Source organism: Psammomys obesus, unplaced genomic scaffold (genome assembly GCF_907164565.1).
Source record: "Psammomys obesus unplaced genomic scaffold, mPsaObe1.curated_primary_1811, whole genome shotgun sequence".
Lineage (NCBI taxonomy): Eukaryota > Metazoa > Chordata > Mammalia > Rodentia > Muridae > Psammomys > Psammomys obesus.
Genome location: NW_026596143.1, coordinates 2,392,525 through 2,409,350, shown reverse-complemented (window position 1 = coordinate 2,409,350; position 16,826 = coordinate 2,392,525). Strand labels below are relative to the sequence as shown.

General features: G+C 38.2%; 1 protein-coding gene across 1 annotated transcript in view; it reads right to left on the bottom strand.

Moving 5' to 3' along the window:
- Tnks (tankyrase) overlaps window positions 1-16,826 on the bottom strand; it is a 141,790-nt gene that overhangs the window by 59,431 nt on the left and 65,533 nt on the right. The window contains exons 3-4 of the mRNA XM_055593346.1: window positions 14,467-14,503; window positions 13,664-13,739 (exon numbers count right to left, since the gene is read on the bottom strand). Of these exons, the coding sequence (XP_055449321.1) occupies window positions 13,664-13,739; window positions 14,467-14,503 (113 nt within the window). The remainder of the gene's footprint in view (window positions 1-13,663; window positions 13,740-14,466; window positions 14,504-16,826) is intronic.

Here is a 16,826-nt window from a genome sequence, read left to right as displayed (position 1 = left end):
GTCTGAACTGTGGCTATGGCCACAGTTGGCCGCTTCACGTTCCCAACAATCTTGACCTCAGTGATGGACTGTGCCCTGGAATTGTGAGCTAAATTAAGCCCTTCCTGCCTATGTTGTATTTGTTTTATCAGGGCAATAATGGAGTTACATTGACATTTCAACAGGGGCATATGTGATATTTGATGTATTTTCCAGGAAAGAATAAGACCCAAACTGTGACGCTACGATGTAAGTCACCATAGAGCTGTTTAATCTATACTGCATATACACTGTTCTTATTTTCTTTAAGATGAGAATTCAGTGTGGCCTATATCAGATCCTCTAGAATTTTCCAAGCACTGGTGACCAGCTTGTTTTGCTCTGTCCAGGACTGCCCTGTCTCTAGGAAACTCACTGCTGTCAGGGTGCCAGGCAGATTTAACACTGGTCAAATTTCTTGGTATCTAGAGCAGTGGTTCTCAACCTGGGGGCGGGAAGGGGGGCTGGGAGGAGATACTGTTGAATGACCCTTCCTCAGGGGTCACATATCAGATATGCTATATACATTACATTACAGTTCACAACAGTAGCAAAATTACAGTTAAGAAGTAGCAACAAAAATAATTTTATATTTGGGAGTTACAACATGAGGAACTGTGTTAAAGGGCTGCAGCATTAGCAAGGTTGAGAACCCAAATCAAGAAAGAGTAGGAGTCAGTGTGTGTGTGTACTCGCGTGTATCCTTATATACACTTGTATTCCAAAGAAGATCCATTACTTTAGTATGTTGGAAGACTACCTATTATGAGTTAGTTCAAGACAATGAACGCTGCCATTTTTGTCATCTAATGCTTCAGTTCTTCCAAAGACTTACGCGCAGCCTTTCTTAGCTCCATACATTCAACAACATAAGATACTGTTTGAATTCTTCCTCCAGAATCTTTCTCTACAGTTCCAACTACAAAATGATTTTGTAAAATAAGGTTTAAACAAGTTTAAAGAAATATAAAATACCCACAACATTTGTTTCCTATGTTTTAATAATCGCTGGTTAGCAAGACATTGTTCCACAAGCTTGTAATCTCTTTTGACAAAGGCCCCTCCCTCCCCAAAAGCATTCTACAGCAAATTAAAGCCAGTGACAATCCACTTTCACACACTTCACAGTGCCTCTAAACTTTATGGCACTTTTCTTTCAGACTTCCAAGTTACTACCAAATGCAACAAAATAGCTCTCATAATCTAATGTTGATGTCAATATTGAGATTTTATGGTTGTTCCTGTAAAACCGGTTTGCAAAAATCACAATGACTGTGGTTACTATGTCCTGTAATTTCCTCAAAAGCAAAACACTCCTCATGCATCTTGATTTTTGCTGCAGGATCTTCAATACTGCCCTATTGAAGATGCCTTTTGCCTATCTCCTTCCTAAAATAGTTTGTGGCTACATTGGTATTGCTTATAAATTGCAACTTAACTTTCCTCTTTCAAATGAACTCCTTAACACCACCTCTCACCTATTATTACCCAGGTGACAGAATGCTGCCAGGACAGAACTTTAAGGCTAAACGTTCGCTTCAGTGGGAAGACTACACATGTTCCATCAGCGCGCAATGATATTTCTTCCCATCAGTCTATGAGTTCAGATATTATCTTACCTTTAAACTCTGACTTAGATTAGAAAAGCTCCGTATATATAAAAACAAATACAAAGCCTGAAAATTCAACCTTTTTGATCTATAAAATCATGTCCTTTTAAGTCTGGCTTCAAAAGTGAAAATATCACATGTATTTTTGCAATGCCAGCTGGTCTCAAATTATGAAATTCTTTACATTAATCATTCTCTCCAGAGTAGAATCCCTTTTAAACATGTAGATTAATATATTCTATGTAAAATTCAGGCAGTGCAGAAAACATAAACAGCTGTACCATTTATTCTGCAGCCCAGCACGCCCTTTCCCAGAGGTAATCACAGTTACAGCTGCTCAAGGGTCCTTGGAGACTTCCTGTGTCTGATAGTGTGTTTTCTCTAGTTTTTGTCACACCAACAAAACTGCATTATATTTTTCTGTGACTTGTTTTTTTCTTCCTAATGTTATTACAGAGAAGTCTGTCTTACTCTTTGTAATGGCTGTACAGTATTTTCTGTTGTTGGCTGTATCCTAATTATTTACTCACTGCCTATAAATGATTATTTAAGTATTTCAATTCTTGTTCCATTTTATCAAAGAATATTTCATTTGGATCTATTGTTTGGTTAAGACAGATCAGTGCTTTTCTGATACAAATAAAATACTGCACCAGCCATTAAGTCAAAATTCCTAGGCAAACATAACAAACATATAATCAAAGCTTTATTAAATTTCAATCAACAGAGACACGATGAATCTGCTATGATGGAAAGCTTTAAGAAGCTCTTTGAGACACTGATACTTAGATGATTAAAAGCCAGAGAATCAATATGGGCATGCATCCCTGGAAATAAGTACATCCTACTGCTGAGCCCTGTCTTTTTAAGTAGTACAATTATGATGATCAGCATCCTTGAAGTTTCTTAACTCTTACAGACCACCACAAAGAATATTACAAAGTGTGTGTGTGTGTATTAACTGGCTATCAGGAAGTGACCTGGGCTTGAAAGTATGATTACCACCACAGGACAAATGAAGAAGCCAGGAACAAGAGATAACAGTAGGGAGGTGGGGGGGATCAAACCCAGAAAAGACTGACATCATTCTCATTCTGCATTCCTTCTCCTTCATTGACTGGAAGCTCAGATACATAAAGGATATTCAGAAATGGACAGGTATGACTGAGTGGCAAGGATCTCGTTGGTTCTAAGTATGTCAGCGCTCAGATTCTCAGGTCATTACAATGAACCACACCAAGAGTGAGACCATACCATTAGAATGAGCACCCCAGAAATGTTGGGCTTTTTAATAATAGAAGCTGCCTAGAAGTACAGGACAAGGAAGAGCAAGAAAACTGAACATGGAGAGCAAGTTTTATTTTACTTTTTTCCCACAGCAGGATTTTCTCCAGAATTCTCAAAACACAAACTGAGTTTTCAGTCAGGAAAACCTCTTTTTAAAGAACAACCTGTTGGTGTTATTCCCTGAGAAGGTCTCAACTGCACTGACAGACTAGACCAGCTGTCATTTAAGAGTCTCTTCCTGGTGAATGTCTGTGAATTCGGATGAGCTCCATTAAGTGAAAACACGGTGGCTGATAGTTTACAGCCCCATCTTTAGGAAAGAATGCAAATATCTGAATTCAAAGTTCTAGGACTATGAGATGCCTTATTATGTTTCAACTACCTTAAATTCAAAGTGTGTCACGGAGGCTCAAGGCCTACAAGTTCAAGGCCAGTCTCAGTAACTTAGCAAGACTCCCCCCCCCCCCATCCAATCATAAAAGAATTGCTGGTGATATATCTCTGTGGTGAAACACCAGACTAGCATGGAGAAAGCCTAGATTCAAACCCTGGTAATGTCGAAAGGTAACTTTAAAAATATTTTTGAAGTAAAGATAAAAAGACTGTATTTTACATGTATGGAATATGAAGATAAAGAAAATGAGCAAAGAACGAGGATTCCGCAGGGTGACTTGTGGGACAGCAGAGCTCTAAATGCCAACTTAATTCAATGTTAACACCATGATCACAGAAATCCCAAGCAGACTCTTCAACCAGCAACCAGTTTGGATCTTTCTTTTTAACCTTAGAGTCCAGAAATCAGTGAAAGGAGTCAACTATATGAACAGAAACAGTTTTCTAGCCTCCTCTTACAGAGTTTGAAGGGGGGAGAGAAAGAGAGAAAAGAGATACTGATGTGTTCTCAAGGTACAGCTACAGCTTCTCAGTGCTTAGTGAGGGTACCCTGAAATTTGGGGTTTTAAGAAGAGAGATCTTCACACTCCCCAAACTCACATAACTACCTTTTCACTCTTATTTCGTGTGTTAGGATAGCTGTTGTGTTAGGTTGGCCTTTTCCCCGTCTCACACGGTGCTAGGAACCAAATTCGTGATGCTGGGTGCTGAACAAGTGCTGCACCGGTGTCATATCCCCAGCCGGGCATTTCTTCTTGCAATTAGTATCTGCAATCTTAGGTTTTCCTACCCAACCATCAAAAGTTCTAAGCAATGCGGTGGGGGTGGGCTGGAGAAAGGGCTCAGCAGTGAAGAGTATTTGCTGCTCTTCCAGAACCCCTGGTCACTTCCTAGCACACCACACCAGAGGGCTCCGAACCTCCCATAACTCCAGCTCCTGAGGATCCCATGGCCTCTTCTGGCTCCACAGGCACCTGCACACACAGGCATACACATACACATAAGAATAAAAATAAATCTTACAAAAGTTCTAAACTTACAACAGTCAGATAATTTTTTTTTTTTTAAGACAAATTCCCATTGCAATGACTGGTGATCTGTGAGGACACATAGAGCCTACTCTCTTACACTAGCTATAGAGGTAGCCATGGTAAGTGGATGCCAGAAAACCAGGTGCTTCCTTAAGCGGCTGTGAAGGTGTGAAGGTCTAGGACAGTGGAAAAATGCTGCCACCTCAAGATTCCCACAGTTGTGACATCCTTGATATTCTGGGATCTATCCCTGTGGTAAATGCCGCAGTTTACGGGTGTCGGTGGTAGAGGCCTCAATTACAGCCTTCCCTCTCACTGTCCTCAGGTATGCGACCCTGAAAAGCAGTTTGTTTTTATGGTATACAAGAGTAGTGTATTGTATTGCGATACAAACATTAAGTCAGAGTTACAAAAGAAAAATACACTTCAAATTAGTCTGCTTTCGAATTTTCTAGTCTGCATATTGAACTAAATATTTTAACTGTTTATACATGTTATTTATACTTTGAATCTTACTACCAATGTCATTCTTAGATCAAAAACACTCTAGTTACTGAAAATATCCTTTAAAAAGTTGTATTCTAGACATTTTTTACACTTTTAGGAATTTGGTGTTACAATTTTAATTGAATTGAACGATTAATGATATGACTATTCATGTAAAAAAAAACAAGAGGCTTTTTGAAAAATTAAATTCTTTCTGAGTTTAACAGGCACAGATGTTATGTTATTTGTAACCTCCTTAAATTCCTATGCTGAAGCCCACTCCTAAAATGGCTGGAAGTAGTAAGGCTTCGCTGAGGTCATGGGCTCGGGACCCTGTGAAAGGATGTGTGCCCTAAGAAGAGACAGGCACTTGCTTTCAGTGTAGCATATGAGCACCCAGTGAGAAGGCAGTCAGGATAAGACTCTCATCAGCACTCATAAACAGGTTGGCACCTTGACCTTGCACTTGAGAGCCTCTCAATCAGTGAGAAGAAAATGTCTGGTCCTCCTACACTATGTTATCAATGCCACGGTAGCCCAAGATAAGACACCAGCTACGTGGTATATCCTTGGACTGAGAAATTAGTAGTTTACATTGTAACTGGCCAGGCAACGGAGTTAAGAATGCTAACATGGCCACATGTGGTGGCTGAAGGAATTCTGCGAGGCAGGGCCAGCCTGATCTACACATAGCCAGCTCTAGGCAAGCCAGGGCTGTACAATAAGACCCTATCTCTGTAATAAAGGCTAGGAACTGGAGAGACAGCTCAGCAGTTAAGAGGCACTGGCTCAATTAACCCAGGTTCAGTTCTTAGCACCCATCTGGCAGCTCACACGCCATCTCTAATTCCAATTCTGGGGAATCTGATTCCCTCTTCTGGCCTCTGTGGGTATACAATATGCGAAACACCCATCCACACATAGAACAACAACAATAAATTTTTAAAATATTAAGATAAAACAAGTAGCCAAGCAGTCTACCTGAACAGCAAGCTTCAGGTTTACTGAAGACCCTGTAGAAGCCATCATCCTCTAGTGTCCATGCGTGCACACAACACTGCACACACAACTACAGAAAAATACAGCATCCTTCGGTCACCTAAGCTCTTCATTTTGTTCTTACTGCTTCTCAGCAGACTCTCTATACCAAGCGTTGCTTCTTTGACACTGGCTCACCCCTTAAGGGCAGAATACTGAGTGTGTGTGTTACTAACTGGCCATTCTGCTCAAGCCAGGATTGTACCTAGTCCTGATCCTTGCAGTGTTTTATACTAGCTTTATCATGTAATGTTTAATAATTTGAAAAGGCAGGAGAGAAAACCCTATAAACTTAGCTTCTAACAATTTGTAGAGCAGATGTTCAAGTAACACTTTTGAACACAACTTCTAAATAAAACTGTAATAATGAATCATAAAGCCAAATGATTGAAGTATTTGCTTGTTTCACATCACTCAACAAACACGGAAGACTGCAGGAGGCTAAGTATAGGACACAAAGTTTTACCAGCTTCTTTTCAACATGTGGTCCCTCCTTCTATGAAAAACTATTTTCTTAGTGAGAAAAATAGCATAGCTGACAGTTACAAATAAACCCTAAAAATGTCACATTTGACAAGAGATCATTTTAGTAAAATTCTCAAGAAAAAATAAAAAAAAAAACATTTTCAAGCCCTTATTGTTATAGAAATGTATATACACAAGCATATTTTATATACTGTATCCCAAAATAAATATTCAAGAAAAACTGCTATAAGGTATTTCTGCAACATGGTGAGGCATATGCAGCTCAGCAAGAGCTGCCCTGCAGAAGTGCTCTGATTAGCTACACAATTAGGACTTGAAGAGTTCCCTGATGCAGGCTTAATGAGTTCTGACCTTCCATTATCTCAAACAACAACTCAACTACAAGCCATAAGAACTGGAGATTTGGAAAACGGTATGACCTTTATCTACCAAGATTTGGCAAGAATGAGGATGACAACAGAGGACAGTAAGGGCTGGAGAAGCCAGGTATATGTCCGTAGATAATACTAATAACCCTTTCAGATAAAGGAGGAGGGCTGAAATGAAGTTTTTCTAGATACCACATGCCACAGTTAGGTTCCTATTGCTGCAACAAAATGCCATGACCAAAAAGCAAGCTGTAGAGGGAAGAGTTCCACATCACAGTCCATACTGGAGGAAGTTAGGACAGGAACTCAAGCAGGGCTGGAACCTGGAGGTAGGAGCTGATGCAGAGGCCATGGAGGGGAGCTGTTTACTGGCTTGCTTCCCATGGTTTGCTCAGCCTGCTTTCTTACAGAACCCAGGACCACCAGCTCAGGGATGGCACCACCCACAATGGGCTGGGTCCTCCCCACCATCAATCACTAATTGAAAACACCTTACACTGGATCTCATGGCAGCATTCCCTCAACTGAGGCTCCATCCTTTCTGCTGACTCTAGCTTATGTCAAGCTGACACAAAACCAGCCGGTAGACCATATGTGTTCTACCCGCTGTGAAGCTAGATTCTTAAGCACTTCAACTTGGTTTTACTGGTAACAGTTGAACTATAAATGACACAACATATTACAAGTTTGGGGTGGATACATGGTTCAAATTCTTTACTGTTTAGACTGAAACAAACAAACAAACAAACTGGTACCTCAAGAATATATTAAAACTAGGTATGACCATATAACTGGTAACAGTTAACATATGGTCACCATAATACCATGACCTCAAAAATAGACATGAAGTTTGTTTTGTTTTGTCAAGAGGAGAAAAAATATTGTAAGATACAAATTCAAAACAGATGAACTATCTTAATATACCGTGGTGGTATTTTTAAATCCCCAAGTCTTCCAGGTGGCTGTAAACAGGTAATCTCGGCAGCCATTTGAAAGAAGCTTTGCCTAACTTAAAAAAAAAGGGGGGAGGGGGGAGGAGGACATAGTTTTCTTTTCTTCTCACCAGGTATTCCAGTTATCTGCTACTGCCATCTGTGAGGCCTAGTCTACTTGCTCCCGAGCTTCGCTGGGGACTCAGTATTGTTTCACATGGGCCTCTTCTTGTGACTGTTACCACTCCTCACAGCATGGCAGCTGAATTCCACGAAAGAATTCTAAAAACCAGTAGCCAGGCTATCCCAGGGCTTCTCTGAACAGAAACCACTTCCTCTTTATTGTATTGCTCAAAGTAGTTCCTAGCTAAGATCAGAGTCAGTGTAGGAAAGGAAGAAAGGCTGAGTAAGAGACAATACGCCATGCAATGACCGTCTACAATCCTACTGAAACATGCTGTACGTAAAGGGAGGGAAGAGACTGCTGATGGAAAATGAGGAATCCTGCTAACACATGCTTACAACCCCAAGGTTAAATCAGATTCAAAAAACTACTTATAGTAATTTTCTTTCCTCTGTGCTTTACTGAACATTCTTTATGGGATTCAAATCATCATTATTTCTAGCCAGGTATTAATTTTACTTCCAAGAATATCGAACAGCTTCAAAAATCTATCAAAGGAGTAGAGCTTTGTGGTTATATTTGTGTGTTCAAACTGTCCCATGTACACTGGCCACAATATTTCACTTAACCCTCTCAACTGTCTTGTGCAATGGAAACAAGTATCAACATTTACAAATGAGTAAACTGGAAATTCCACAGTCACACTGTGGAAATAGAAGAGCCAAGGGCACCAGTCTCTCCAGCCTTAGAGTCTATTCGGTCTTTCAAGTTTACCATGTTTTCTTCATGGTGTTTTCAGTGCATGGTATTAATTTTTACATTATTTCCCACTGGTTTACATATGAAACAGATTTTAAAGGTTTATGTAATTTTTATTGGTGTGTATGTGTTAGCCTGTACAAGCATGTGTATCACTTATATGTGGTAGCTTGTGAAGGCCAGAAGAGGACATTATAGTCCCTAAAACTCGAGTTACAGGTGATTGTGACTCATCGAGTAGGTGCTGGGAACCAAACCCAGGTCCTTTGTAAGAGCAGTGAACACTAAGTTAAACACTAAACCACCTCTGCAGTGCTGTGTGTGTGTGTGTGTGTGTATGTGTTTGTGTGTGAGATCAAATCCTCTTGTGCTTAAGTTATGGGCAGTTAGCAACTTGATGTGGGTGCTGGGAACCAAACTCTAGTCCTCTGTAAGAGAATATGTGCTTTTAATGAACCCATAGTTGATTAAACTATAGTTTACTCTATTGTTCTTCTTGACGGCTTTACTTTTCTTTTCTCAGTGTCTCACTCATTATTTGCTACAGAAGCAAATGTTTTCAGTTGCATCTGACATACAAGACAACCTGCTTTTCTAATTTTACTGTGGTGCCCCAACTGCGTGTTTACAAATTTGTGAATTCTTGCAGATGTCGAAGTACTAACATCATTAAAAGTCCAGAAAAAAAAAAAAAATCTCTCCTTCACTCTATATTCCCTAACTACCATACCAAAAGGAATATTAAAACTTTTTAGTACATCAATTTCAACATCCATGATATCATCTCCATCATTACACCACTTCATTTATTTCTATCCTATGATATTCAGAACAGCATGCACATGGCAGGTACCGAGTTTCTGAGTATTCTGAGTGTAATATATGTAAGAAACAAAACAAAACAAACATGAAATTTCAGGAACTCTATTAAACCCATTTTTAAAATACTGATTTATTTATGCCTATGGGTGTTTTCTTGGCATGTACATCTGCAGACAAGAGAGCATCAGATCCCATAGGGCTATAGTTGTAGAAGGTTGTGAGCCACCATGTGGGTGCTGGGAATTAAACTCAGGGCCTCTGAAGTTAACTGCTGAGCCATCTCTCTAACCCCCTTCTCTAACCCCTTCTCTTTTTGAGACAGGGTTTCTCTGTGTAGTTTAGCTGTTCTAGAACTCACTATGTAGACCAGGCTGGCCTTGAACTCAGAGATCTGCCTGCTTCCAAGTGGTGGGATTAAAGGTGTGTGCCACCACCACCCAGACTTACACTATTTTTAAAACATCAAATGTTAGCTACATTTTGTATGTGACATCAAAGCAGCAACAGGGATGGGTGCAGAAAGACACATAATTCTCTCTTAGAAACACACACTGTAATCCCATTCCACCCATTTTTGTTATATTTTGAAAGGATTTGCTTAAAGTTCAAAGGGTAAACAACATAGAGTGAGACCAAAAAGAACTCCCAAGAGCACTAAACGCTAGCAAATATAAAAACAAAAACAGGTCCAGCCTGGTGGTGCACATCTTTAATTCCAGAACTCGGAAGGCAGAGGCAGGTAGAGCTCTGTGAGTTCAAGGTTAGCCCAGTCTGCACAGCGAGTTCCAGGACAGCTAGAGCTACACAGTAAGATTCTGTCTCAAAAAAAAAAAAGAAAGAAAGAAAGAAAAAAGAAAAAAAAGAAGACAAAACAACAAAAGAGAGGGGTGGAGAGAGAGATACATTCAAATATATTCACTTATTATAGAAAGAAATACATAGAGGAATACTGAGAGCGAAAAAAAACCCTAAGAGAATAATATTACCATCTCATATTTAGATAGTAAAGCGAAAACAGAACATTTAGCTATTATGAACACATCTGATATTGACAGGAAATAACATAAAGGGTGATTAAAGGCCAAAAATTAGGTTTAAAAGTATGAGAATAAAGTCATCCAGAAAGGCAGAGTTCTGGTTGAGCTTCATTGCAATTGAAAACTGTGTAACAGAATGTAATCATAATGGACAGAGACACAAGGATTAACTTTATTTAGGAGGTGCGTAAATTTCTAGTGTTAAGACCAGGTATAATAATTGAATGAAGGTAGCATTTTAGAATAAAATGTTACAAAAATCTTTTAATTATTTATTTATTTTAAAAAGAAAAGTTTATACAGACAAGCAGAAATGAAATTGCTTTCTGACCTCTGGAGAACTCAGGTCAAAGAGATATTAGCCAAATTCTCTAAAGGGCAGCTCAAGATACTAGTTAAAAAAAGAGGCTTGGTGGCACATAACCTTTAATCCCAGCATTAATTAGAGGCGGAGGCAGGTGGATCTCCATGAATCATAGGCCAGCCTGTAGTTTACGGACAGCCCCAAACTTACAATGAAATCTTGTCTCCCAAAAACTAAAAATAAAAAACGTCCCCTTGAGCCCTCCATTGCGCTTGCTGTTCTGTTCCTACTCTCCTGTGCTCTTCTTGTCTACAAAGCCATCCTCCTCTGCTCAGTTTGCCAAAACACCTAAATTTTTTTCTTTCTTTTATTTTTTAAGATAGGATTTCATTATCTAGAACAAGCTGGCCCTGCAAAATTTTAATCTCCTGCCTCAGTTTCCCCAAGTTTCTGGGTGTGCAGGTGTATACCACAGTCCAGCTTTAAATTTATGGTGATTTTTGCCTTTAAGTAAAAATAACAGCAAAACTCAACAAGACAAAACAGGCAGAGCCTTCCTGATGCATCATGATGTTCAGAACTCCAGAGGCTGGAAAAACAGCTGTGGGAATCAAACATGAACCACTTCTGTGTACCTAACCAGACCATCCAGTCACAGCAACAAGCACAAAACAAGGAAAACGTATCCAATCACACACAAGAGCATTAAGAATACTCATTCTCACCCCCTACACAGCTCTGACCAATTCTCCACCCACAAGTCACTGTATAAGGAACATTTCTGTCTAAAACTATTTGTGAATTTACATTTCTATGGGCCTTTGAAATTTACAAACCAAGAACTGTAGTAAAACTAAGGATAGAATCAGTTCAGCATTAGCAGTGTTTTGGAGAACCTCTAAAAATAGGATTTGATTGTATGACCTGTTCTAATATAAGAGCCAAGAAGTAAAATGTTAAAAACTCCACGAACTGACTCACATGAAAACATACTTTTATTTTTTTATGATGTAAAAACAGCTTCCCTAATCCTAGTAGCACATGAGAAAATCCTAAAAGTAAAATGTATCAAATATCTGAGAGAGAAAATTGTAATTGATCAGCTTGTGAGGATTCGCTCACATGTTTTCTTGATACCTCCTCCAAGAAAGCTGACAACACTGTCATGACCAGACGTTGAGCAGCAACCCTCCACTAGCGCCGGGAATTCTGCTTGTGGCTTTTACACACTGGTGCATGTTAGTAAGCATCACTCTGCCATACATGAGGATAAAAATTTAAACATCAATATTACCAACCTATATGTATGCAATTTTATTTGTGGTTTGCATATAGATGACAACTGTGAATGATTCTTTAGAATATATGCATTGCAATAAAACCTAATAATGCCTATTTAATTTTCCTTTGTTACCTGATTTTATTTGAAAAGGCCTGATAATGTATAAATGCGTGAGTATATATTTTTGGAATATTATTGTAGTATTTAAGCAAAAATTCTTCAGTATGGTATCTCAGGTACGTTCATAACGATGTCTTAGACATGAAAATATAGTTTTTCCTCATGTTCTAACTATCCACAAATAAATAGAGTACAAAGTAAGAATAACAGAAAGCATACAATCTTTCATTCACATACTATGAATTTAATTTTCTGAACAGCAAGAGTTACAGAGATGATTTTCTCACTCAAGGGTTAAAATCATGTTTGTCAGTGAACCAGACTAATACTCTAAGCTGCTGTTAGATGCCAGGCTTGATATACTAGAAAAACAAAAACAAAAAACAAAAACCCTAATAGAATAATAGAAGACAGACATGTAAGCATAAACACAATGTAAGGAAGTCTGTGGCAAAAACCATATGGTTAAAGCAGAAAAAGAACCATGGAATATGTACAAGGACATTGGTTCCAGCTATAAGGAGAAGAGAGTATCTCCTTAGGAGAGGAAAATGGGGCTGTCCAGAATAAGGGATGAGGACTGGGAATGAAGCTAGGGTAGCTATTTCAGCTCCTGCTACAGTAACTGGCCATCAACTTGCCAGTCCTAAAATGGTTACCAAGAACAGAGAAGGTGGGCTCTAGGTCTGTGTACATCCACAGCCGCACTTACTACAGATGCAACGGGCTCTACCCACACAGTGAGAGAAGTAACTCCACCCACTGAGATGATCCAAATAAACCATGGAACTCAAAGTACTCATGGGGCTCAAAATCCCAAAAGCAACACCAAAACGGCAGGAAAAATGAGCAGTTACCCTTTAAAATCACCTCCCCAGAGCTAGGAAGAGTACTCAGTGAATTCACTAGTTTGAAGCAATAGAGAATATTCTGGGGTTCTTTTAGTCTACTAGGTAAATCATTGCAAAACTTTGCAGTCAATTACCACAGTCTGAAACACATCACATTTCATTCTATATGCAGCATGAATACAGAGCAGACAATGAGGCTGCTGGCTGCGCATTTTATACACCACCTTACAGTTATGACAAGGGTATCTTTATGCAGAATACTTCTCTTTTAATCTACTTTCTTACAATATGCTGCAATTAAGTAAAAAAAAAAAAAAAGCAGAACTGTTATAGAGATCTAAAAAATCATTAACAGCTTCTCACCTTTAGTAGAAAAGTGTTGATATCTAGTAGGCAAATACAAACAAATATGATTTCTATCATGGCACACAGAAAGCATGTTTTTAATTTTATTCACTGAAAACACTGTGTGCAGTTCATGTGACAAACTTTCAGTACGTAACATTTAAGGGAAAGCTTACTTAAGACCCATACTTCTCCAGCTCCATGAGTCTGTCATGACCAGCAAGAGAGCAGCATTTCATTACAGTGCAAGGATGGCAGGAAAACAGCTACAAATATGTACATGTAAACATCCACACAGACCATACTTAATAAAATCATACTGTAAAGCAGTAAGAAATTACTGGAAAAGGCGACATTTGAAATAACTTACCTTCCGCCCATCACTTGCATGGCAATTCACATTGAGAGGAGTCAGTAAAGCCATTAGTTTTTCTTCATTACCACTCCTATAAAAAGACGTAAGTTAATTTCTGTAAAATTATAGCTTCTTATGAATATTTATGGATGTTTTCATTAAGAGTGGAAAACAATAAGGATTTTGCTTTAATTTTTAAAATATGAATTAAAATGCATGTCTATAATATTTATTTCAGTTACCATAATTTCTGTTAATTATGTGGTAGTATGTTATCTTGGGTGATGTAGCTTTCTACGTTTAAAAATTTATCTACAGCATTTTAATTACAAACAAACTTAATTCTGAAAAAAATGATCTAAAACTCTGGAGTTTAAAAATACAAATTCTCTAAAGAGGTAATCAATTAAATTATAAATCACCATCACCACCATCATCACCAACAAAATAGCTAAGAATTTTAACATTTACTTTACGTCTCTCCTTCAAGCTTGACTAGGAAAAAAAAATCTTCAAAGCAGAAGAAAGACATAGGCATATAAACACTCCAAGAATATCTTTTAAAAGGTCTGCAGGTAGTAGTACCTCAAGATATGTTACAAATAAAATTAGTCTTACAATGCTTAGCCTAGTGAAGGATTCTGTCATTATGTCCACTAACAATGTACAATAAAGTGCACAAAGACTTAGTAGATCTTATCCACACTATCCCTTAAAGCCCAAGCAAGACAAGAACACGTTATAAATCTTTACACTCCTCTACCTGGTCTCCTCCCTTAAATGCATTATACTCACTTAAAATGAATGGAATCACTTACCTAGCAGCTTCCAGGAGTTCGTCTTTTTTGTATTCACCTAGATGATTGCAAAATATCATGCTGTTAGCATTTGGCAGAAGACAGATTAAGAAATGCAGTAGGCAGCAAATAGAGAATTAAATAGAGAAGAAGAGAAAAAGAGAGTCCACACCCCGCTGGGTGATGGAGCCGTGACGTTAGCCAGCTTGTGAAGGCAGCATCACCAGTGCCTTGGAGACGGGCAGCAAATTGACGCAGCTTCTTGTCCAATCCTCAGATGAAATAGCTTTCTTCAGACAACCAATGAATGCTAAACCTCGAATCCAGGAACACGTTCGCTCTGATAACAGCATGCCAGCTCAAGACAATGTCCCTTCCCCCTCGTTTGTATTCAGGCTGTCACAGTACACTTGTAAAGCAAAATACATTCTGAGACAAAAGCAAAATAATCTGGCTCTTTAAAGGCACAAATTACTAGCCTTCAAAAAAACCTGTTTTATTTGTAATGCCATGGAAAGTTTTTTTGTAAATAATTATCATCACTGAGCTTTATACAGCAGCAAAAAAAAAAAAAAAAAAAAAAGTGTAAACATCAGAATCACAAATTCTTTTTCACCTCGATAGGGAAGGTCTGTAGACTAGAAATACGTGAACTACGTACCAAATGTTATGCGCCTCTTGGAGGCAGTGCTCCAAAACCAAAACAGAGAGCACATTCTTCACCGGCAACAATAACCTAACCTGTATTAACCTTTACACTTGCTACAGCAAATTTTACCAACAGTAAATCTTATTATTAAGTAACAGTCTGATGTCTTATGAAATGAGCAGGGAACTAACTGCTATGACATGGGTAATTTTATTCTCTTCTAATTTTCACAACAGATTTTTCAAAATACATCAGAGTGAAAACAGAAATTACAAATCTTTCATAGCAGCTTTCTCAGAGCAAGTTTCTTTTGCAAGCTCAACTGAAGAACAAGGTACCTTAACAATAACAAAACTGTGTTTGTTCCTTCTATAAATAAAAAGAACAGCCAGGATTATGATTCAGCTATAATGCAGTGACTCTGCTGGCAATTTCATTAAAGAAATAATTAGACGAATTGTCTTATATATCCTTCCGTGAAAGTATCAGGTATACATTAGAAAAAAAAAAAACCCTTAAATAAAGGTTATATAATAATCTAAATTTATTTTAAAATACTTTAAAATTTGCGATTATACCTTTCTTTACATTTTCTTTGCATTTTGCTACAAAAGTGAGTTATTTCATTTGTCCTTGCTACAAAGACAGCAAGGACTCCTGGGCAGTTGCTTAAATCCACTATTAACAGATAAATTCAATAGCATTGCCTCTGTCTTGTCTTTGGATTGGAACTAGGCTAAAAATCTACAAATTATAACCACATGTTTTCAAATACATAAGATATTAAGGGAATCTTATACTAATAAAGTCAGTTCTATGCACCCCCAATTCCATATGGTAGATTGAACAATTTCAGAATCACAGAATTAGTGTTTCCAATTTCCTATAAATTGGTAATTCGGATTGTTTAATAATTAACTGCCTAAAAGGAATATTGTATCTTCAGGCCAAAAGAGCTCATGCTAAAAACTTACCTTTATTAAACATTTTTTTAACAGCGATATGGGAGTTGAACATACTAGGAATGTGGTGTTATAAAGTCAAATTTAAAACCTAAAGTCTGAATAATTACAATCTAAATAATGCAAATTACAGAATACGTCTACAGAAGCCACTCATGCATTCAAAAGGCATATATATGCCAGATTCAAAGACAACACTGCCATCTCTGACTTCAAGAAATATTATCCTATTAAAGGAGAGAGAGAGAGAAGTAAGCAAATGATTACAGTAGATTGTGGGGAAATCCTATGAAATACTATTATGGGCTTATTGGCTAGTCTAAATGGGATTACTAACAAACTGTGGGCTAACGAGGCCTTTCTGGGAGAGGGAAACTACAACAGGGTTTTAAAGAAGAAACAAGTGGCTTTCAGATGAGGAATGTGAGAGAGAAGGGAAACACTGGCTCTTACTAGACAAACCAATGACATCTACAGGACAATGAGGTTGACTAAGTGAAAGGGTCATGAAAGGACTTAAGTTTGAACTTGTTGAGAAAATGTTGAATGTTAACAAGTGTGAATTCCACTGTATTTAAGTATCTTCCAGTTTACTGACTAGATCAAATATTCCCATACTTCACTCCAGTAAAGTTCTGTTGGGAAGAAAGGCAGCCAGAACACAGGGATGAGATACTAGGCTCTGACAGTTGACATTCTATATTGTGCATTATGCAGTGTGTGTGTGTGTGTGTGTGTGTGTGTGTGTGTGTGTGTGTGTGTGTGTGTGT